The sequence below is a fragment of the Thunnus albacares genome, chromosome 21 (genome assembly GCF_914725855.1).
Source record: "Thunnus albacares chromosome 21, fThuAlb1.1, whole genome shotgun sequence".
NCBI classification, from domain to species: domain Eukaryota; kingdom Metazoa; phylum Chordata; class Actinopteri; order Scombriformes; family Scombridae; genus Thunnus; species Thunnus albacares.
The window spans coordinates 26,612,208-26,638,041 of NC_058126.1; the positions used below are offsets into that span (position 1 = coordinate 26,612,208).

General features: G+C 39.5%; 1 protein-coding gene across 2 annotated transcripts in view; it reads right to left on the bottom strand.

Moving 5' to 3' along the window:
- plppr5b (phospholipid phosphatase related 5b) overlaps positions 1-25,834 on the bottom strand; it is a 175,396-nt gene that overhangs the window by 111,947 nt on the left and 37,615 nt on the right. Inside the window, exon 3 of one of the 2 annotated variants that reach the window (XM_044339522.1) lies at positions 7,173-7,361. In XM_044339522.1, coding sequence (XP_044195457.1) covers positions 7,173-7,361 — 189 coding nt within the window. Of the gene's footprint in view, positions 1-7,172; positions 7,758-25,834 lie in introns of those variants that run through there. The other variant, XM_044339523.1, reaches the window with a different exon arrangement.

Genomic DNA, 25,834 nt, shown 5'->3' on the forward strand with positions numbered 1-25,834 from the left:
CAGAAAAAAGAATCTGAGATTTAGAAGATCAGAACGTTGCCGACAGTAAAGCTTTGACAGACTTAACCAAAGAGGTGAACTTTTTAAAAATAAAGTTTACCAACCTGGAGACACAGGAGAAACAATTAGTTTTCGTGGGCCTGGAGGGACTGGAAACAAGTAACCCAGACAAGATGATGGGTGGCATACTGAGATATATCCTGGATCTTAAAAATAACGACTTGATACCAGAGGTTGAAAGACAGCACCGCAGTCTACGTCCTCGCCCGGCACCAACAGAGCCACTGCGCCCGTATCTTGAACATGTGCTGAGGTGGAGTGACAGACAAAGGATTCACCAGTGGAGATTAAAGGAAAGCACGCAGAATATGATGACATCAGAGGGAAACTTTGGAGAACGGATCTGCGCTATGGTCTCTTGTACCCCGCTCGGCTTATCGTCACCATTGAAGGGGTGAAATATTCCTACAACACATCAGAGGCAGCTGAAGACTTGAAGACTACCCAAAATTTTTGGTTAATATGAATGAAATGACTAGAGGCATATTTGCACTAGCTCCTTTCTTTATTTTTTTTTCTTTTTATTATTATTAGCCTGCTAATTATTATTGTTATTATTATTATTATTATTATCATTTCCTTGGTATAATTATATCAGATACTCAGATGTTACACAATGAACAATTATATTGAATTATCTAAATAAATATATTATCTAAATAATTTGTTTATTTTTCTTTTACCTCGTAGCATATTTTCTATAGTCTATGCACTTACATGTAATGTTCTGTTTTCTTTGTTTGTCCCTTTATGTTGGTACAGAGTTTACAAAGAGAAAACTGTAAAAGTTTATAGTAAAATTAACAGGACCCAATAATATTAATCTAATTAGCTAGAATGTAAAAGGGATCTCAGATACACAGGGCCACTGCTGGCCACTTGGTGCCCTAAACATAACTGCTTTGTGATGCAACCCCTCAAAAAAAAATCACATACATATTTGGAAGTGCAATCTTCTTTTATTTTCATTATCAATGTTACAAATAAGAAAATCAGTGCTATACAATAACAGTATATACTACACTATAGAACTAATTATAGAACAGGCAAAAAACTAATAATAATAATAATAAAACATAATAAAATAAAAAATAAATAATAAGCCAATTTTTAATCATTAATTAATGTATAATTCATTACTATTGATTATTTTCATTATCAGTGTTACCATTATTGTTAAAATAAATAAATAAATACAAATAAATAAATACAAATAAGAAAAACTGAAGTGAACTTAAGTTACTGAATATTTAAATTCCCCTTAAATATTGAAAAAGCCCATTTTTCCAAACTAAGTGTTGTAGTATAACCGACAGGAGACCATTGATGTGTGAAGTGATTTTGGGCACACTACACTGTATAACAGTGAAGTTATTGAATGTTTTTGTAGTATCTCTTTTTGGTGTTGCACTTTTTAGAAATCCCTGTGCACTCGTCTCACAGTCGGCTGTACATTGACAACAATGTTATTAGTAATTTGGGTGAATGTCAGGTTGTAGTTTGTTGTCTATCTTGCTATTGTAGGAAAGAGGAGTTGACTGTGTTTTAACAATGTTTTGCTTATGAGTTATTGATCCTGTGAACGTATTTCAAACTGTTCCGAGTGCATGACTTGGTACCATACACACAGTGCATGATGCATGTGTACGTAGAGGCAGTGCTGTCATTACACATTTGAAATCTCTATCATGTGATGTGGCAATGCTCCAGGACACCAATCCAAATGAAATAGAATCAGTTCAGTTGAGACAAAGATGAGTGGGTCAAGTTTTTCAGCACCAGGCAGTGGAGCTTTTAAAAACCTTCATCAACTTCCCCGCTTTTGGGCGTCTGAGTCTCTGAGTAGTGGTTTAATTGACAATGGTAACGCTTCTCTGGTGTTTGACTCTGTATATGTAAATCGGGGGTGTTCAGAGCAGCCGAAATGCTTCAGCAGCATTTTTACACAGAATGAAGGGTGTGTACTCATAGATAGGAGGCAATCCCTTCACAGCCATCAGGGACACAGAGAGGAGGAATGATTACAGCAACCCATAACTCTTTCATTGCACATTTTGGCATGTGAGTATTGCATCAAGAGAGACTTTTGAATATCAAAACCTAACTTTTAGTACTACTAGCAACTACCCTTGAGGAGCAGCGGAGATGAAAGTAAAACTAAACACAGTTAAAAAAATTTGCAATTACATTGTAGGTCAAATTTACAGTCAGTCTGTGGTAAATTACCAAGTTTCTAGTAGTAGTTTTAAAGAATGATTTGTTCCATCTAGCACTGGGAGAGTTGAAACAAAACTACTCATTACATGTATTCAGCTTTTCATATTCATTAACAAACAATACAATTCCCCTGAGTTCCTGTTGGAAACATGCAACTGCAGAGACTGTAGCACTCTCTCCACAGAGTTTATTTTCCTGTAACCTCGCATAACACTTGTAGACCACTTTCCACTGCACACCTTGTATAGACTTAACTTATTTCCTACTTTCCAAGCATCCATTGATTTCACCTCACTTCAGAGCAGTTTGGAAACTAACTTGCGGACTCGTGACACTTGCTCCGATAGGAAATCCATCACAGCGAACTATTGATTTGGTATTTGTCAGAGTTGCCTTATCTTTGGTGTTGTAATGACAATGACGGTGTAACAATGTGGGCTGATTTGAAATATCAGGTATGGTGATGTGTTTAAGTGCTGGTTAAAAGGTTCTTTTACATGTATTGATATAGGTTTGCAAACAGTAATAGTTCATGTGCAATCGAATGTCTTTCCTGACATCATTTTTAAAAACTTAACTTTATAAATTCTGTTTTTTCATGGTAGATTTTGAAGAAGCTTTAGAGTGGAAGAATAAATCTGGTGATATTCTATATTTTTCTTATTGTTGACAAAACTGACAGTGACCTAATCTACTAACAAGTATTGTGTGTATACCTTTTTTATACCTCTGTGCCATAGAGCTCCATTGTTGTCTAAAAACTATTAAAAAGTCAGTGAGCTGCTGAAAGTAGACCCCAACAAATTCGGAATTTTCTCAAGTTTGAGTAACATTTGCTAAAAAAAATACAGTGCCCTGCTGTTTGAGGAAACTGTCTTTTTTTAAAATGAAACTATCTATTAGAAAGCCATTTTTAAATATTTACATCTCCAGTCAGAATCAATGGGCTTGGGGCTGAGAGCCACAGACAGGGTAGGGCTGTCAGAGATTATGGAGAGAGAGGTTTCAGTCTTATTATATTTGATGACAGTAGAAATATATATACATATATATAATAAGAAAATATATATAACAGCAGCCTTATGTTTTAAAGAAGTATTCCAGGGATTTAGTGCTTGACTTCTTAACGGCTGGGGGACTTTTGAGAGACAGATTAAAAAAGAATGGACTGAAAAATTTGCAGCACAGCCTGACATATGCTGACTTTAAGTCCCTAATGTGAATCAAGCTCCAAAAGACACTGGACCCTACACTTCCCATGATGCAACTCCATGGTGTCTTTTCATTAGACCCTCCCTGCATGGTTAACAGCCATGTCTTTCAAACTAAACACATCCAGTTTGTAACACAGGCTTTGTGTTATAGATGCGTAGTCTTCAGGTCTAATGCCTGGTGACATCACTATGACATCATCACTATCACTATATTATCAGGTTTATTTTTTATCAGACTTGACAAAGCTCCTCCAGAGCCACAGATGCCATCTTAAATTCTTTTCACAGGCTGAGTAGAACTACATGGAGAGTAATCTGATCTTCATGAGTAAAATTGTTGTGAGTGCCCCTGCATGGTTGGAAATCAGGTGATCACCATAGTCAGTAGAACTCATCCTCCTGGGACCATGAAGGTCCAAATAAAATGTAATGTCAGTCCATACAGCATTGAGTCTGGACCAAAGTAGTGACGGACTGACTGACAGACATAGCCATGTCTCATGCTTGGTTTAGAACCATGCATGTGTTGCATTGAAATTCCACACTTCTACACTACATGTTGAAGACCGTTGCGTCTTGAATAAGAACATCTCTCATGTAATGACATCACTAAGTAGTATGCAGCGTGATAAAGACTGCCATCAAAGAGCAACTCCTGAGGCAGCGGAGGAGATAATTCAAGTCACGTGGCTTCATCTGGTTAAATGTAATATTGCTGCTGTGAGACTGTGGCCTGTGTGACGTGCCAGGATGCCTGAGCAGTGTTCAGTTATTGACAGTGAGCTCAGCTGTGTGTGTGTGTGTGTGTGTGTGTGGTTGTAGACAGCCAGGCAGGCGAGCAGCTGAAACAGACACAGAGGCGTACAGACAGTCCTACGTGTAGCCAGAGCAGGGTCACTGTGTGTGTGTAAGCCTGCGCTGTCAGTTTCAGACCAGCCACTGCAGCAATAATCACTACACTTAACATTCAAGGTACACTGCACCTCTGTTGGCTGCATTTTATAAGTTCATCGCACAATCAGATTGTAATTGGCAGAGCTAATGAAAGAACGGTGAAACATAACACAAGCATCACTCATTCAGGGGGCCAGGGAGATTTGATGGTGATGTAGGAGGTCTCTGTAGTCCAGTTTCAATTTGATCCAGTTCATTTGTGATTAAAACGGAAAGCCAAGATCTAGCACAAATCATCAGAAATCTATGCAGAGGCTGTATTTAAATAATAAATAATCACATTAAGGAGCATCGGCAACATGTGTTCTTCTAATTACCGCTTAGTGACAAATAATTCATCAGACTGATTAAATGAAAATAGTCATGTTGTACTGCTCCACTTCGAATCAATAGATAAACAGGTGGAATGAGCTATGACACTGGTAAATATCAAGCAAAGGTCACCCGTAATTTACAAGTAAGTTGTGTATTAAAGCTGTGCTAATCAATATTTTCTTATTAACAATGGGTCATGTGTAATAGTGACAAACCCACAGAGAATTATCACTCAATTCAGCAGTTCCCCTCGGCTCGATGAAGCTTTGCAGCCTCTTCTCACTCACTGTTTTGGTTTTACAGCCCACAATTTCACTGTTTGGGTTCTGTCCCTCCACTCTTATCAGCGTTGTTTCCAGCAATTAGCCAGCAGCTGTTGTCAATGAGAAAGCTCTGATAAACCCACACTTGCACTTAGACCTACAAACACCCACACTACCTACCTGGCACCTGGCAGTTGACGGACAAAGCTAGTGACTAGCTGGTGAACATTCATCAGGTGGACAAAAACTCCAAATGCTAATGTTGCTTTGTGTCTGCTGAATATGTAAAGGAACAGACATGTCCGCCATATATATACTTGATGAGGTGATATTTTGTTAACGTTACTGGACTGCCCCCAAGTGGCCAAAAAAACAATGAATGCAACTTTTAAAAGAAAAAAATAACATCCTATCAGGAATCACTTGGGATCAATATTGCCTCTGATGGTGGGAAAAGATAACCAATAATAGTTCAGATTTCTCAATTCATTTCTCAGAAATCATGTCAGTACATTTAAACAGATAAGTTTTACATTTGATCTTGTTTACTGAGCAATGGCAAAGCAACTCAGTCTCTATGAGCCACTTTAAATTTGATGTAGTGTTTTCTGACACTGTATCAGGGACCAAAAGCTCAGACCAAAGTCAGCAATAATAGACACGGAGGCTCAATCACGTCAGAATTACTAAGGATCAATATTTCCTCTGAAGAGGACCTGTAATAATTCATCAGATTTCACAGCTCCATTTTGAAGAAATTAAATCAATACAGATAAACAAAGTGAAATCAGAGTCTATATGCCATTATACATTTGATCTTGTCATTTTTGGCTTTATACCATACACCAGAGATCAAGCAAAAGTCAGCTGTAATCTACAAAGGAGTCTGTATCTTAACAAATCATTCAGAACTGGGACAATAATTAGTCTGAGATAACAGCCGATAATTAATCAGATAGAATTAAAGAGTTGATCTTGTAGACTGAGTTACAGAGAACGCAGGATGAAGGCAAGAGGCAAAAGTCAGCAGTGATCTACGAGGAGGCTGTATCTCAAAGAAAAAGAATCACGTCAGGAGCGATATTACTGGTGAGAAGACAGCTAATAATTCATCTGATTGATCATTAGTCACCTTTCATTGCTCCACGTTAAAGAAATCAAATCAGTACGGCAGACTGAGCTATGACAAGTCTGTCTGAATGTGACAGTTTAAATTTGATCTAGTCATTTTTAGCATTATACCATCAACAAATACATCAGAAATATACCTCAGATCAGAGAAAAGTCAGCAGTAATCTGCACAGAGGCTATTTCTAAATAAATAATCATGTCAGAATTACTGACCAACATATGAGCAATAATACCTCTTAGATAAGTGGTTACCAACATGGGGGTCAGGATCCCACAGAGGGGTCGCAAAATAAATCTGAGTTCATCCAAATCATATTCTGCTACACCAAATTAAGTTTATGTTTCATGTTTTCTATAACAATTAATTGTATCCCTTTAGGTTTATTAAAAAACATATTTATCACATTTTATATTTTATATAATCTTGTGTAGGGAAATAAACAGTGAATTTAAGAGTCAGACGTTTCTTTGTTTTAAGGGGACACTAATCAGAAATGTTGGGAGCGCTGTTCTAGATAGATGAAAGCTAATTCAGTTAGCTAATTAATTGATTTCATGTGCAAATCCTCATTTGATTCAATTAATCAAACAATTGATTAGTCTATTCCCAGGGCCCCCAGGTGACGTCTTCATATGTCTTATTTTGCCGACATCACAACCCAAAGATATTCACTTGGCATGATATCCTGTAAATCTGAGAGGAGAAGCTGCAGCCAGACACTGTCGGCTGTTTATGCTTCATAAATTACCTCAATCATGAGTCGATTATCAAAAAATTGTTGGGTTTTTTTACAAGTCAACTGATGTTTCAGTACTTCAGTGATCAGAATAGAATTTAAGCAGAAATCTGAGTGTACTGAGCATCTGTTTGGATGCGATGTCTAGAAACAGAAGTAGAAGTGTTCAGGGGCATAGTTTGCACTGATTTCATACTTGATCATTATTACTTCATAACTGAGAATCTGAGAGCTTGCAGCTGTAGTGGGTGAAGTTTTTGGAAATGAAAGTGTGCACTCACCAGCAGCGTGGGCAGCCCGGCCACCACGGCGTACAGCAGGACGGGCGGGACGGCGCTGCTGTCCTCCGGTCCCAGGTAGGGTTTGGTGTAGGTGGTGTCGTAGCAGAAGAAGCCCTGCACGTGCACGCTGAAGGTGTCGGTGTACTCGAAGTAGTAGGCCAGCATGACGGTCCCGGCCATGATCACCAGCTGGAAGTACAGCATGATGCAAACGGAGAGCGAGAGACATTTAATTAGAAGAAACCCTTTCTCTCTCTCTCTTTCTCTCTCCTACCCAGCCTCCTCCTCCTCCTTGGCGGTACCGACTCCCGCTGACCGGCTCATGACGGCTCGGCTGCACGCGAGGAGCCGCTCTCTGATCGTGGTGGAGGCTCGCTCGCCCTGGTTTCCTCTGCTCGCGCTGCTGCGACTCGAGACTCTGTGTGTGTGTGTGTGTGTGTGTGTGTGTGTGTGTGACAGAGAGAGAGAGAGAGAGTGAGAGAGAGATAGAGAGAGAGAGAGTCGCAGCAGATTAGAGGGATGTGTAAGCAAATAGACGATTGACAGCTCTCTCTCTCTCTCTCTCTCTCTCTCTCTCTCTCTCTCTCTCTCTGTGTGTGTGTGTGTGTGTGTGTGTGTGTGTGTGTATGTGTGTGAGTGTGTGTGTGTGCGCGCGCGTGTGGAGGGGGAGGGAGACAGAGTTAGACGTCATATGTGCCTCGACCACTCACTCCGCTCTAGATGCAGACCTATTTCATCAGAGCAATTACTTATTAATTTATATTAATTGAATGAACTTCATGATGTCACATCCGTGGATTTGGATTTTTCCATTTTTTAAATGAGATGAATAAAGATTTTTTTCTGGCGTACATACACGTTGCAAGAATTAAGATCCTTTGCTTAACTAAAGCGATAAAACTAAATAATTCTTTACAATTACATGGTAAGTAAATACACATTTTTAATTGTATCAAACCTCATCTCTGATAACAATTATGAATTGCATTTTCTCAGCAATAGAATTAAATTAAATGTATTTACATTCAATTATTGGCTTTTTATATATTACTTCTACTTGCTAATGGCGGACATTTCTGCGCAGGATCCAAACTGTATACATCACACACGCTAATTGACAGGAAATGATGCCTGCAAGTACTCCACAATTCATTTCATCTCCCTGTTCACTGATCCTTCCTTACAGAGGTATCAGAGCAGTGTGAACGCACCACCGCTTCTGCTGACGCTTCACATTAAGAGTGTTCAGGTCGTAGTGCTATTCTTCACTAAAAAACACTCGCTGTGAGATCTGATTGCAGGTGCTCACAGCATGGCTCAGCGTTGGTATATCAGCCGTGTGACTGTATAGGCCTACTGGACTTACAGATTCATACGACTCACAACTTGACACTCACAAAAGAGAAAAAATCAGAACATCCACTAGCCCCACATATCAACCCCTATAGTCACACAGTGTTCACGGGGTAAAGGTCAAAAAAGTCAAAGACACAAGTTTTCTTGTGATTCCAGGCAATCACACCAAAAGAGGCATCCACTGCTGGATAACATGTAAAATATAAGTTTTAATATCCCCTAAAGTTTGTATAGGGAATGCTACATGACAGAACCACAGCAGCATCTGGAGTGTTGAGGTTACAAATGGGCATAAAAATCAGTAAATCTGTCCTCCTGACAGAGAACTCTCCCTATGAAACTGGTACAACTGCCCTACTTGAAACAATGTTTTGCCAAATAGTTGTTGTAGATATCCTGTACATCTGACTTGAGCATGGAAGTTCATTAGAAGTCAAACACAATATACTCTTAACTAAAAGTCCACTTAATTGGGGGTTTTTTTCTAGAGCTTTCAAAAGCATCTCACAACACTCTTCACTTGCCATCTCCAGTGAACTGTAACAGTATCCATATGATGGTATTCCATCATTCTGACTATAATACTGTAAAAGGCATATGTACATGTGTCTGCATGACTGCAAAACAATCTTAATACAATATCTTAAGCCATGCTAACATCATGGTTGTTCAGTTAGTGTGTCGCTCCACCACTGTGGTCCAGACTGATACTTCAGTATATCAAACCATTGGATGGAGCGACATGAGATTTGGCTCAGACATTCACCAGAGGATGAATCCTGCTGACGACGGTGATTTTCTGATTTTTTCCTCTAGTGAAACCATCAGGTTGTCATTTTTGGCTTTTAGTGAAATGTCTTTACAAGCACTGGGTGGACTGCTGTGAAGTTTGGCACATATTTCATGGTTGCCAGAAGATGAACCCTGCTGACATTTATAATCTCCTGACTTTTGCTCTAGCGCCACCATGAGGTTGAAATGTGCAGCTCTGAGCGAAATGTCTGAACAAATTTTGGATGTATTGCATGAAATTTGATGCAATACATCCAATTTGATGTTCCCCTCAGGATGAACTGTACTGCTCGCTCTCCTCATCCACTCTCTATGTGTGTGTGTGTGTGCTTTTTTAAAATGAGTCAGGAAGCCTTCAGTAAAGCCTAACTTTACTTTTAATGTTATCAAACTTCCTAATAATGTTTTTATCTTCCCTCATGGCAGGGTTGTACAGCGTTACAGGTTGCATTTCTCCAAAAGCTGATTCTGGTTCAACTTTCTCGCTGCTGGCGCCTGCGGCACAAACCGTCTGCTTCAGGCTGGTTACCTGAGGCTGGTGCTGCGTGCACATTGAAATCATGACGGGAAAAAGAAAGTAATTTTCTCTCAATGACAAACATAGTCTCCTTGAAGCTTATGACTAAACTGCCAAAAACGAGCCAGTGAGATGCAGCAGAGAAATAAGCATTTAAACAGCTGTACTGTATTCTGAAACAGTCATTAAAATTCAGTAAATAGTGAAGCTGCCTGTTTCATTACTTTATATTCATGTGATAAATATTCAAATGTCAATAAGTTGGTAATCTCCATGAGAAATTAAGAAAAAGAAAGAAAATTGGTTATAATAATCATCTGCTTACAGTGATCAATTTGCTCATTAGCCAAATTTAGCATTCTAACATGTTAAACTAAGATGGTGAACATGGTAAACAACACATCTGCCTAGCACAGGCATGCTAGCACTGTTCTTGTGAGCCTTTTCTTTTTTCTTATGAGTAATTTCAAGTGTTGTGTATATTCCCTGCTAGTGTTTTAGTAGCAGGGAATATACACAACATATTTTTTGTCATACTTTCAAATAGTTTTTTTGTCTCACCATTTTCTCCCACTGTTTGCATTTTCACTTTATGACATGCTGGAATTGTTGTGTTATGTTCAGTACCCACCACTGGCTCTGTAGTTATTTATATTTCCTTTTTCTTTATTTATTTTTTCTTCACCGACCCCATTTCCCCTAATGGATCATTGAAGCCTCATCTTATTTCATACTCCACACTCTTTCTGTCTCTTTCTCCAACACCGGAAACACATTTATCTGCTTCACTGACACGCTGAAATCCATAAGTGAAGGCTGTCAGGGGAGACAGAGAGACGGATGGAGACGGAGCAACAGATAGAGATGGAGATGGAGATGGAGGGGGTGTGTGGAGTCAGGTGGGTACACAATGACAGCTCTGAGTAATGGCTGCCATTACTGTGTCACTCTGTCATCACTCCCCATTTTAATACTAACTAGGCCAAATCTATACGCTCCTGACTTCATACTCAGACAGATTACACATACCAGAGAGAGGTCTAATGATGCAATTTACCTACATAATATCTTCAGAAAGTGGTTAATTGCAGTATGCATTCATCATGAATCCAGTCTTAATCAGACAGCTTTATAATTAACCATAAACTCTCGTGTTCTAGTATACTCACAACGTTCATGGCATGATCATGATGCCTTTAAATATCTTATTGATTTATGATTTTCCATTGATTTAAAGAATGATTTCTTTCTTTAGGAAGTTCAGGAGGTTTCAGAGTGGATCCAAATGGACTGATTCAATTGATATTACATCAGTGATTAAATAGTTTCAAGTAGTTTTTCCTGGCAGCATCATTGCAATAATTGAGAAAGGATGCAGGAAATAAAGGAAGTAAAGACTCTACAGCCACGCTAGCAGCTCTGTGAAGTTGCACTCAAGCACAGCAGTGCTTTGAAGTAAATGCTAACAACAGCATGCTAACATGCTCACAACGTCAATACTAACTAATTTAGCTAATTAATGCTCTTAATTTAGCCTGTTAGCATACTGATATCACTAATAATGAGATGATCTGTTTTCCTGAACTCTCTGCTTGCTATAATGCATTACACTTTTTTTCTTGCATTTCTAATTTCCTAAATGTTCTTCTAAAGAGAGCTATTACCAGTCACACTGGCACTATTGAAAGCATCTACAATGAAATCACGGAACAGAACAAAAGTTTACTTTCAGGGCGTGGGAAAGTTTTGGAGTCCCATCACAGCCTTAGCTGCTAGCCTAGCCTAGCCTAGCATACAAGCTTTTTCAACTGGTGAATGACAACCCAGCGAAGTTGGTAGGCTGCACAGAGTGTGAGCAACTGAGTGAGAGGATAACTCAACTTGAAAAGAACATTGAAACGCTGCATCAAACTCATGAGTGAGCAATTCATTGACTCTGTAGCAGCTAATATCATGGCTGCCCACTCTCAAGTTATTCAGTGAGAAATATACACAAATCTATTATATTGTTATTTATTCCCATGCATACTGCTCAGAATAATCTCAGTCATCTGCTCTTTTGGCAGCAGCACAGCATCTGGCTCTCGTCTAATGCTGTGCACACTCAGGCAGGAGTGAGAGTGAGTTTCTGTGGTTATGGGGATGTTCTGTGTCTGTGTCACTCTGACACTTTCTCACGATTCCCAATAATAGGTTTTTAGGTTAGTTGTGAGGTCATTTCATTTCATTCAGCGCCACTTAAATATCTTTCCAAGTTGCTCCCCCATCTCAAAACATAACCAGGCATGCAAGGTGAGGAGCATAGATCTTTTTTTAAGAAAAATGTGTGTAATATCTGGAGTGGATATCAAAAATGCTAACCAATAAACACAAATTAGCACAAAAAAAGTCTAGTTTAGTTCATAAGGCCAGAGGTAGAGTTGGTTAATTGACTCATCACATCCCTCCCCCACCCCCACTCCCCAAGTCAAAACTTGGCAGCCCTGTAATATACAAGGTACAAAAGCTACTAAATGCTAACGGATCCACACAGACTGTTATACACTGGACTACATCAAATGTAGAGCATTCCGAAACCAACTTGGCAGTAGAGGTGTGCCTGAATACAAATACGCTATTCGGCAAAGCACAAATAGTGGGGTTTTTTTGTTGTTTTTTTACCAATATTTATTTCATACAAATATTTTAAAAATTCTTTGTTTTCAGGTAGAAAAAAAACCCATGTCAAGTACCAGCGTGCAGGTCAGTTTCTCTCCTCTGCTCTGCTGTTACGTCTATCAGCAGGTCTAAATGAGGGGAGTCACATCCACCTGCTACATGACGCACATTTCCTTATTTGGACATCACTCCCAGAGTTGGGGGTGTTCCTCAGAGATAAAGCTGAGCTACTGACACACTCAAAGTGCTCCCAAGGGACTCTCTATAACCTGTTGTTCCCCTTCTCCTTTCCACAAAGTTAGATTGTAAAAAATAGGCAATAAATGAAAAGTGCAAAGCAAGAATCAAAGCTCCTCCCTACATGTTATATGGTGTGCTGTCTCTGTGTTATGGGTGTATAGATAGGTAGAGATCTGTCTGCAATGAGCCGATGAGTTTTAGCTCAGTAGACAGTATGATCTGGGAGACTCTAGTTCGAGACCTATCTCCTTCGTAAGATAGTTTATTCATGAACACTTTAATTTTCTAAAATTAAAAGTGTAATAAAAACAAAAACAGGATTTTTAAGCCTCTTTTCACTTTTATTCAAATACAAATACAAATAATTTTGTTGCCTCAACAAATACAGATACAAATACAAATACTGGGCTCTCTGCATATCCCTACTTGGCAGACTATGTTGAACCCAGAGAAGTTTATCACACCATTAGCACTAAGGCTAATCAAAACCAAAGAAATATCCCAAAAAGCACTGCTACTCAGAGGGCCAGACAAAGCATTGCTGACCATGTTGAATGCAGGGAAGCTAATCCAAGGGCTAGAAGAAACATTGCTAACTCCCCACCTGAGCCAGACACTATTCTGACTGAAGACTTTATAACCAAGCATGTAAAAATGACAAAGACTGAAAATCTAACCATGGATGACACATCTCACAGGGCTGTTGCCACATCTCCCCACTATACATCATCCAAGTAATATGAAGGTTACTATCCATGCTGGGTTTTTCGACATTCTGCCAACCAAAGAAAATTTGTTCTGAAATCCTGAAAAAAGGTTCTTACCCGCTATTGGAAAAACTGAGTGTAGTCAGTTTATAGTCTAAACTGACTATAAATCACAAGATGCTCTCATTTCTGGACCAATTCCAACTTTGAGGAAAGGAATCAAATCTCTTACTAGACTCCTTGGCCTGAATACGTGGCTGAAATCAGCACGCTTCACCCATGAGATAAAGTTTATTGACAATTTCAATATTTTTTGGAACTGTGAAGATAGCTTTAACCCTGATAGGGTTCATCCAAATATCACTGGATCCAGACTACTCGGTGCCAACCTACGTCATGCCCTTGGGATGCCATACCCAAATAAGAATGTGTGGATAAGCGCAAAGGACAGTGCACACAAGTAGACAGCCTGCCACAGCCAGTCTCCTCTCCTATCACAGAATCCTAAAAGCTGAAATGAGCTCTTTTTAATGCCAGATCACTGGCTAACAAATCCTTTTTGGTTAATGATCTGATAATTGAAAAGAATCTGCATTGTATGTTTTTAGTTGATTTCTCTACACAGTTTGTGTGAAATGACATTGACTTGGGTGAATTTACATCACTTGAATACCTCACTCTTGAGCACAAAGCATAATTATCAGTGCTCATCATTATTATCATTATATCAGCCACCAAAATATTCATCACTATTTCTACAAAAATTCTCAGGGTCAATTTGAACCATACAGTTATGACCGCTCTTTAAATGGCATGGTTGAAAATTTCAACAATACCTTGTCATTTGCTTTAAATACTGCTGCTCCATTAAAGCTTAAAAAGAGGTTGACAGACAGAATCTCCCCATGGTTAAACAATAACAGTGTTAATGAAATCACTGCCTATAACAAAGTAGCGTCTGGCAAGAAAGGATTACTTTTCCAAAATGATTGCAGTGAATGCTGGGAACTCTAGAATATTATTCTACACCGAGACACTGCTACTCAACACTGCCCCCACCACCCCGAAGTTCTCTGCATAAAAGGTGAAGAATTTGCATTGTTCTTCAATAACAAAATAACATCAATTAAAGCCAGTGTTGCTGCTGTTGTAAAACAGATGATCTCAGCAAATCCTGTAAAAATGATGTAACCATGGGAAAATTCATCTGTATTACATTAAGTGAGCTTTGTAGGACTGTCACTGAATGTAACTCCTCCACCTCATGTATTAAACCTGTACCTACAACATGTTTAAGCAGGTGTTCAACAGTGTTTCAACAGCTGTTGTTAAACCCTTACTAAAGAAAACCAACCTACATGGCAATGCATTGACCAGTTATAGGCCGATATACAACCTTCCATTCATTAGTAAGATACTTGTAAAGATCTAGTACTAATAAACTCCTTTCTTTAAAAAAAAAACAATATCCTGGGGGAATTTCAGTCAAGCTTTTAAACACACACTGCTCTTACTAAAATAATCAGTGACCTCAGACTAAACTCTGATGAAAATAAGGTCTCGCTTCTTATCCTCTTAAACCTAAGCACAGTGTTTGATACGATTGACCATGATATCCTAATCAATCGTCTTGAAAAGTGGGTCCATCTTCTGACTGTGTGTTAAATTGGTTCAAAACATACATCAAAGGGAGAAAGTTTTACGTCAGTCTTGGAGATCATGTGTCTGAGAAACATGACAAGTGCTTTGTGGTTGCACAGGGGAGTTGCCACTTGGTGACATCATCAGAGAGCACAGTGAATGTTTCCATAGTTATGCAGATGATACACAACTGTGCACCTCTGGTGAACCAAATGATGCTGCAACTATAAACTCCATTGCTACTTGTCTTCTGGCAATAAATAAATTGATGAGCTAATAATTTCTTAAAGTTAAACGAGGACAAAACTAAAATCTCACTAGTCGGCCCCAAAACAAAAAGAACAGCGGGCCGATTTCTCAATACCTAGAGAGAGTTGTGCACGTCCCCTAAACACCTCTCATGCAGACTATTGGTAGACACTACAATTTACCGATGCTCCCTACATGCCTGAGATGCAAGCTATCAGTAGACACTACAATTTACCAGTGTTCCCTTAACGCCTCACATGCAGGCTATCAGTAGATGCTATAATTTATCCATGTTCCCTAAATGCCTCACATGCAGGCTATCAGTAGATGCTATAATTTATCCATGTTCCCTAAATGCCTCACATGCAGGCTATCAGTAGATGCTATAATTTACTGATGCTCCCTAAACACCTCACACGCAGAATATCTGGAGACTACAATTTTGAGTTGAAAGTTGATCAGATGAACTGCAGTGCCCGTTCAAAACATGCCTGAGACATCCTGCACTATGTCTTGAACATACATACAAAGTTCCCACGTGTGAGGAACGGGAATAGAGCTTAATTCTCAAAACTTTTTCAATTCATTCTCTATGGTAGTTCTTATCACTACGGATATAATCCCACCTCCGACAAAAATGTGGGTTATGATAAAATAAAGTCTATAAATAGGATAAGGGTAATCAAAGTTAATCTGAACAAATGTCAACACCCATGCAACTATTAGCATTTGAGTCTGAGATCACAGGAGCAGTCACAAAAATGACTTACAATGCTTTTTTTACACGTTAAATATTAAACTGATGAGAAACTTCTCAATGCTGCTCAAGACTAGGATGATAAGGAGCTCAAAAACACAAAAAGGCAGTCGTATAAATGCTACCAGCTGGAGAAATCATTTTTGACTGCTTCCAGGAGTGTGTGACTGGTAAACTTTAAAACACAATATGTATTAATATTTACACTGTATCGTGTTTAGCTGCTTGTGCTTATCACATCAACTATTAGCTAATGTTAGCTAGTGGGTTAGCTCTTAATGTTTATGTTAACATTATACATACATTTGCAGCAGTGGGAGAAATCTTGCACTACTGGTGATGTCTAGCGTGACACTGGGAAACGTTGAGTCTGTTTATTTGCTGAATTGCATTTAGTTTTAAATGAGGAAATCCGCAACTTTATTACGGCATAAATGCCAGTTCAACACAGGGCGTGCCAAACTGGCCATGTGGGTAGTTCATTTTAGAGGGGACCACACTCCACCCAGGGGCATCCACAGCACTGGCCGTTTGGCCACAGTATAATTCCTGCCCTGTTTATAGTATTTTAATACTGTCTGGAGGCTTCCAGTTTCAAGAATTATCAGGATTTTGCCATATCTAATAAATTTTGGTTCATTTCATTTCAGTTTAATGTTACTGAACAGGCTTTTAAATTCAAGCTGCAGCCATTTCAGGGACGCTGGCCAAATAGACATTTGGAGCCTGTGACACCTGTGACAGTTCATATATCAGCCTGATAGTAATGCTGTTGCACATGAACACTGTTCCAAGACAAGTCATTGTTTTTCAGGCCATTTGGGGTAAATTTGTCATTTCCATACTGCAAAGTTCACTTAAAAAAACAAAGAAAAACAGGTTTTCCTGGATGTGTGGGAATGCTGACCGTACAAAAAAGCACATGTGACAATTATGGTTTCACATGTGAGATATTATATATCAGATGTAGAAAAAACATTCACATATTCACATATGCATTTTGTAAGAGTGCAACTAAAAAAGCAACAATAATAACTTCTTTATATTATGTCCTGATTTGAAGTTCACATAAAAGGTGAACACAAACAACCCCACACATACTAATTTTTACTCATTTGCAATGTGTGTGCTATTTATTACACACACACACACACACACACACACACACAAAAAAGAAACACGTGACTAGTCATGCAGAAAGGAGGCTCTAAACCAACCAATCACAAAGCAGTTCATGTGAGCAGCGTGTCAACACAGTTGAGTCCCCTGTAGACCTATAGGTCCATCTGTCACTGTCCTGCTTAGCCAATGAGGAGTCCCACATTCACTTCTCTACTGCTGAGCCACAAAGAAAGGCCACACACACACACACACACACACACAGACACACACAGACACACACACACACACACACACACACACACACACACACAGACACACACACAAAGGCTTCTATCACAGTTCAGATTCAGTTGTGTTAGCAGAAGGGTACTGAAGGTACTGAACAAAAGCAAACAAACAAATCATTATCATTATTATTATAATCTGACCCTTCATAGTATGGGATGGGTCATTTTTGCTCAAGTATTACTATATTCCTTCATAATTAGTCCCTATACCAAATTTTGAACTACAAACATGTGTTGCATCCATAGATATCTTATCAGTCATTAACAAATGGGTGATTGATCCTTCATTAATGTTTCAGAGAGCAGAATGTTTTCTTTAGGTTTCTTTGAAGCTTCTGAAGGCTCCTGTAACATGAAGCTCCTGAAGCATGTATACAGCGCATTAGGAATATGCTTGCCTGTTTATCCCTGAGCAGGTGAAATGATATATACTGGAGCAGGAAGGCAGACAGAGGAGAGGAATAAGAGAGTGGAGAACTGTTCAGGGTGGGCTGGAAAATCAGAATGTGCCTTCTCCACGACAGGGACGGAGACGCTGACGACTCGGTGTGATGCACCAAAAACACTCAGCAGTGTTGTAAACATCATGGGACAACCTAGGTTCAACCTGGATGTGCCTGTAACTATATTTTTGTGATTTATTTATTTATTTCATAACAATATCACTTCTAAATATCATGCGGCATTTTGTCATTTCAGTGAAGTGATCCTTTACAACATACTCAAACAACCTTCTTATGATATTGTAATCAGCTATAGATACTGTCACATGCAGTAAAACTATCTGGGATGATGAAAAACTGCCGAAGTCAATATGACATCAGAGTAAAGTATGACAGGTATATTTTCTTAGTCTTGTTCCTCTCATAAGGAGCAGCAGTGTTCTCTCTTCCTCCCTGAGGAGCCACTAATGAGCTTTGTTGTCTGGTGAATAAAGGTGTCCCACTGCACAGCAGCAGCATTAAAGCATGAAAAGACACATACACACTTGTAGGAGACATGAAAGCAGCATCAAACACCTTTTAGACTTTAGGAAATAACTGAGACAAAAGTATGATTTTGATCACTAACACTACAAAATGAAACCTTTAAACTCTGTCTGAACTGCAAGCAACAAAGGGCCGTTAATATAAAAGTTTGGAATTGAACATTTCTATTACTGCTGCATGGTGCAGTTGTGATAAATATCCTATTTTCAAGCATTAACCATAAGCGATATTACCATGGTACCCAGGTAAAATGTGACAACAGTGTGATCTCACAGTAACACCAGAGTAAGAGATAATATCAGTGTTAACATCATGCCACTTACCCCTGCATGTGAATGAGATTCTAACATAAAATTATAAATTCACCTCCACACTGCAGGAGCTGACAAGGTCAGAGAAGAAACACTGGAGGGAAAATAATCGAGCTGGAGAAGATTAAAGGATAATTCTGGTTTATTACAACTTGGGTCTTACTTTTGTTGTTTTATCCATCATTTCTAAAGATACACTAGATATGCTACAACAAAAATCAACATGGCAGAAACACCAGCAACCAGATGATCAGACACTTTATCCAGATTATTTAAACCAATTTATTTGGAGGTCAAACTGAAATTGAGCACACATGAAATGTCACTAATGATTCCTAATTACACAGGAAAACTGTGTTCACAACAACAGTGAGTACAAGAGGTCAAAGTTGAAGCAGGTAGTTTAGTTTAGTTTAAAAACAGATAGTTTGGGGAATCATTTTCTAAATAAGTTTGTCTAACCTGGAGGTTTGTTACAACCTGCTTGATTGTCTGACTTTGTTGTAGTGTTCCCAGATCTTGGCTATAAATTTGGTGAGTACATTATTACTGATAGAAATGATGAAAATAAGACTCAGGTAGGTGTAAACAAGAATTATCCTTTAAGAGTCCTGAATTCAAACATCATGCTTTGCTCTAGCCCATTTCCTGTACATACTTTCACAGCCCTGGCCGTGCCTTGCCTCCCTTGTGTTTTCCCTGTTTCCCCTTTTCCTTATGTTTCTTGTCCCGTTTGTCTCCTCGTGTGTTTGTGTGTGTGAGTGGCAGGCATGGCTCCTTTCTCCTTCCTCTGGCTTCTCCTTGATTACTCCTGATGCACAGCACCTGCTCTAATCAGCACACCTGCCATCCATCATCTCATCAGCCAAACAGTGTGTTTTCCCCAGATCACCAGCCACTCTTCGCCAGATCATTCAATCAGCTACAGAGGTAGTCACGCTCTCAGCCACTCAGTCTTTGTGCAATTCTGAGTTATTTCCTTGGATTCTATGCCTCGTGTACTAACGTTAATTCCCCTCTGCTCTCTTAGGATCATCACCTCCTGGTTAGCTTTGCTTGCCTGCTGATCAGCCTGCTGCCCACACCACTCGCCATGCTAACTCCCTCTGACCCATCTCAGTATACTCCTGTTGGCCGACTCACACCACAGATCATGTTTTGTTGTGAGATGGGTAATGGTTGACAGCAGGTCTGGACTGTCAGTCGGGAGCACTGGGCCTTTTCCCCATGGCCTGGCCTGCTAAATGGCCTGGCAGGCCCGGCCCAGGCGGCAGATTTTTTTATTTATTTTTTTTACCCTGAATGCAACACTGCCCTGCGCACCGTAACAGCCAGGCAGGGTTGAAGCTGACAGACAAAGAGAGAGAGGAGTTGGCAGTTACACATTAGTTTGGCAGCAAGTGCGTTTAGTGCACTTAGCGCACATGACCACAGCTGCCAGTTTAGTTAGTAAATAAACATGCTAGCTAGTATGTTTATTAGCTACGTTAGCTAGGTAGAAAACGTTAGCTAGCTAGCTAACGTTTTCTACCTAGCTAACGTAGCTAATGTTACCGAAGCGTCATCCTCGTCCCCTGTCAATATTAAAGCTGCCAAGAAACTGGACTATCATAATCATGGACTAATAAAAGTGGTAGTTCCCTTTTCTAACTTCCTCAAGAACATTGATGGCATTATTGGAGTATCAAGTCTAGTTAATGTAGTCAATATGATTTGAAAATTCATGCGTTTTGGTGAAAATTTCAGTCAGTGAGTTGATACTTTGAGCTCATAATTTAAAATTATTGAGACAACACAACGTCTTCTGTCACACTATTCAGGCTACTGTAATTTGTTGAAACTTAAAGATTGTTATTTAATACTTGTGTTGGTTAAAGGGTTATTTTAACCTTTTGATGGGTATCTGTTAGTGTATATCAGTAAACTGAGAAGGGTGAAAAAGAGGTAGTGGTGTGCTCGAGGATTGTCTTGATCATATAAAACTCAAGAAAAATGCAGGTGCTCTTGAAGATAAGGGTCATCACATAGAAGGAAAAAAACAAACTTCAGGCACTCCTGCATGGAGCAGAAATGGAAAAACTCTGGGATTAAGTTAAAAAGCCTTTATTCAACATGGCTACTTACAGTTAAAAAAACCAACTGGTTTCAACCATAAAGGTCTTCATCAGGGTACAGGGTTGAACAAACAACAGGCAAACACTTTATAAACTTGGCAGGAGGTGTCACCCAATCCTGATTATTGAGTGAATGCAGGTGTTTGACTGCAAATGGATCACAATGAGAAGCAACTGAGAAGGGTATTGTGCTCTTGCTCTGTTCTTTTCTTCTTTAAAGAGAGTTGTTAACTGTATTATATTGGTAAAACACTAAAAGACATGGTGTGCTGTGCTGTTGCTCTTTTTTTTTGAAAGTGGAGAGATTAGCATTGGTGCCACAGTAGTACAGCAGCCCACTACTTCAGAGCAACCTGCAGGTACAAGACATGTTAGAAAAATCAAATGTACAGTTTAACAGTTTTAATCAGGTGAACTCAAACTTCTAATGGGTGTACATCAGTAAACTGAGTAGGGTATTGTGCTCTTGATCTGTTCTTTGAATAGGTGGAGAGAGTGGTTTACTGTGTTATGATACATTAAAAGTATAATATTAAAAATGTGTACAGTTTAGGGTAATTTATTCAGAATAGTTTTGTTTTTGTTATTCATGTGCAATTAAATTTACCAGAATTCAGGAAATCAAGTCTTTGTAACTAAAATTTTCCAAGTGGGGGACCCCTGGACCCCTGCTTAAAAAGTGGCCTGACTTGGGTTGTATTTCCAGGCCTGAATGATTTTCCCAGTCCGGCCCTGGTTGACGGAGGCAGCTAGCCGTCCCATTAGCTAGATAGCTAACATTTGCAGGGTGTTCGTAGTCAGATAGCACCATTTTTGTTGTGGTGTGTGGTTAGGCCGGTTATTTGTTGATGTTGCCAGGTCAAAGGCAAGGCACTTGGGAGCATGCAAAAGCCTAACTTCCATTGGATTTTTGCGGAAAATCTGGCCTAGTTCTTTCTCATAGAAATCAGTCCACAGCCTGTTACAGATAACCAAGAAAGTTGGGAAAGGTCTCATTTTTTACGTTACATTACACTCATTGACAATATAAAAAATTGATTGATTCACAATTCTACCTAGAGAACCTTGGAGCTCACAAACATTGCTAATAAAATAAACAGACTTTGAAAAGGGTAATGTTAGCGGTAAGAGTAAAGTTACCATAACATTACCTTAGTGAAATAACGTTAATGAATTGAAGAACTTACTATAAATTAGTTTTTTTGATTCAGATCTATTCAAAGAACAAGGGACACAGCACTCTGGCATATTGAAAAGACGAGAGCCTCGGCCAATGCTGATCCAGCTTGGACCTGGAAACAGTTGATACGTAATGATTTACGTCAGACTTAACAACCGAATAACAGCACGCAGGGTGTGAGTTTGGGACTCGTAGCATAGCGACCAAGTTTCATCGCTGTCTCCGGCTGTGTTCGAAATCGCATACTAACGTACTATTCATACTAAGTATGATGTCAAATTGAGTATGCAGTGCATTCCAACTGCATAGTATGTGGATTTTGTGTACGTGAGAAATACCCGGATGTATACTACATTAGCAAGAATTTCTGAGTATGCGGCGTGAGCTTACTGGACACACTCAACTGCCCCACAATGCATTGCGTCTCTTCAGACTGCACAATGAAGGAGATGAGCCAGGCTAAAAGCTGTTGTAATTTTCACTGTAGGACTGTTAATATGTCACTTTATTAAGTTTTAATATTTTTTCAGGCGAGAAAGTAACCATTTAGATTCACAATATGGGGTGAAGTTATCCAAATAATGCCTGGTTGTAAATCTGCTGCAACGTTTTCGGAGATATGAGCAGCCGCCTATGAGAGCTGCTAGCCAGGACCAGCCGGTCATCTCAGCTGCTAGCAGCCCGACTCCTGAGATGATCAGACGGTCATCGTCCATCGCCATCTTAAGGAGAACATGATCCATGAACTGATCGTTGCAGCTCTTTGTTATATGATATCATTCCTTTTGGGAGATAAATGTTGGTCTCACAGATGAAATCTAACAATTGTAACTGCCACATTAGTTTGTCTGAATGTCTGCGGTCACGTCAGCTCGTTAAATACACAAACCAGAGACCACGATGATCAGCTTTTCATTTGTTTTGTTTAAAGTTATTTCACGTAATGGAGTGGAGTGGTAAAAAAAAACTCTGTGCTTCTGTTTCCACATGAATCAAAATGAGTGCATTTGCATAAAGTTGACTTTTCCCTTTAGTGTAGCTGGGCGCTTTCTGAATCTCTCTAGCTCCACAGGGGCCGCTGGGCTGTAAAGCCAGTTCTCATTCTCAATGAAAAGCAACAGTCACTGCCCCAGCTTTTGACTCCTTATGTGTGATCTGGTCCAGCCATATATATACTAGGTTTTGACCTTATTTTGGCAAGGCACAGCAGTAGAGTTCACACAGCAAGCAACCACCCTGCACGGCAGCAGCAGCTTGTGAGTGAACATTTACATTTCAAATAAAAAGTCCTATTAAACAGAAACTTAATAGTAAGCTGAAAGCAGTGTTATGCTGCCCTCTCTGGTTTAAAGATTAAAGTCAGCAAAGACAAGATTTTCAGTGGGTGTTAAGTCATTCTTTGAATACTGTTTTGCTACAGAATTGTTTTTTTTTAGTATGTGTACATATAATATGTGTGTTTGTGTTTGTGTACAATAAAAGTATTAGTGGGTAGTTACAGCCCTATTTTACCTTATGCATTGCAGATATTTAAATTGAAAAACAACAACAACGCAGGTATCTGATTGATATTCTGTATAATACCCTGAGCTCAGGTATGGGAATTGGTGTCGAGAGAGAACAACTCCTCCGTAGTTTCAACATTAACTGGCTCTTTCACAGGGTCACAGCACTATAATCTACAAAAGAAAAATCTCTTTGTTTAATGAAATCTACCTTCACACTCAGTTTCGAAATACATGATACCACTCAAAATGAACTGATACACTGCCAAGACAACATCACTCTGAATGACTGGGAATCTATAAATAGGCGCGTTGTGGTTGAGATATGAGAAATGCTTACGTTGTGTTTTATTACACCATTATGCCAAAGTCTGGAGTGTGACCCAGATACAGTCAATTCATCATAGAACTAGGCATGCAAAAATACCTTAGCTAAAAGGCACACACATCACTTTGAAATGCATATCAATCTCTTCTCTCGGACCAAACAAATGAACACACAGAATTTTTTTTTACACAGAAGCAAGTTAGAGAAACATAACTAGGATGGGCAAAATAAGCACTGATTATCACAAATTTGGGCCAAAATATAAAGCTGTACGATTTCTCCAGGCAAGTCAAGTGTAGCGCACAAGATTTGTTTTCATCATTGTGTGTGAATCAACAGCTCTTATTAAAAGGCAAAACGGCAGAGGAGAAAACTTCAAAGTAGCATGCTTCAAGCAGCCTAGGCTTATCTGGCATGTCACACTTCATAAGAAATTCATGCAGTTTCTTTCTCGCGACCCGCTGATGTGAAGGCAGTTCCTGCAGGCCCTTGTTCTTGAATGAAAATAATTGTGGCAGGCATGGGAGGAAGTGGAGATTGAAGGCTGGGGCAGCTCCACAAAGAGGCAGCCAGTGCTGTGCTCTCTCCATATACTGGAGTCACCTGGTCACCTCACACAGCAGCTGGAAGGTACTGTATTCACTTTTTGCTGCCAGTTGATTTAAGGTGCTCGGCATTTTTCAACCCATTATGACCTACGGTGCCCCCTAAAAAAAAACATTCTAAAACCTAAGGCATTGATTGAAAACAACATAGGCATAGTGAAATTACAAGCGTGTACAAATGTTACTCGTTTCAATTGACATGATGACCACGGTAATGCCTAGGTAATCACGTGAAAGGGGGTGAAATAATTCACCCAGGAGTAGCTGCAGTGTGCATCAACAACCACCAGGTGGCACATGTGAGCAGTCCAGATGCAGTGTCTGCCTGTCTCTCTGTAGGGTAGTCATTACATAATGGCAACCATGCTTGACAAGCAGATGCGACGGGGGAACAGAGAAACACCGTGAAACCATTTGGGAATGAGTCACAGCACTGTTTATATTTTCTGCCAGGCCTGTACAGTATATTTACATGTTACACAGTCTTAATTTCATAATGGACATTTGTGTTGATGATATTTAAAGCAACCATCCATCGACACAGTTTAGACTGCAATATATGAAACACGGAAATTTGTCCCCCCCAATATTTATAAATGACTGTACATCAGATTCCCCCAGAAGCTGAAAGAAAGCTGATTGTTCTCCTCAACATTCAGAGTTAAACTGCATCCAAAACGCACTGGATGTGAATCAAAAAAACCTGCTGCTTCTTGTTTGTGTTCATGTTCAGCAACAGTGAAAAGCAGCCGTGAGTGTGGTGCCAAAGCTTTGGGTCCATCCTGTAGGTCCTGCGGGCTGCTGCCGCTTCAGCTCCGAATGTTTTGAGCATAGCCTCTCATATTTCGGCTCCTCAGAACTGAGGAGCAGAAACTGAGTTGCACATAACAAGATGCATACAGGCTGTGGATGTATTATAAGATCAGTGAAAGTTATTTTTACAGTGAGTGGAGCAGTTTCTGCTGTCTCCAGTGTTTATAACGATAAGAGCGTTTTTAAATTTAGAGTGATGTGTACATGTACGCACGTGGAATAGCAGCAGCAACTTCATTTACACCAGTTCAGTCAGGATCTGACGGTAATTAATGTTCTGTGTTCTGCAGGTCAGCTGCTACACACAGATTCCAGGTTTATACAGTGGAATTGTTTGTAATAAAGCAGCCCTTATGAATAAATTCTGAGCTGATCCATCAGAGCTGTAAGGACATTTTTATTTTGAGTAGCTGAAAGTCCAAGATAAGCCTACTGCCCCATACCCAGCTGCCCCCCCCCCCCCCAGTGTCTGACTGAAAATTTCGCCTTTG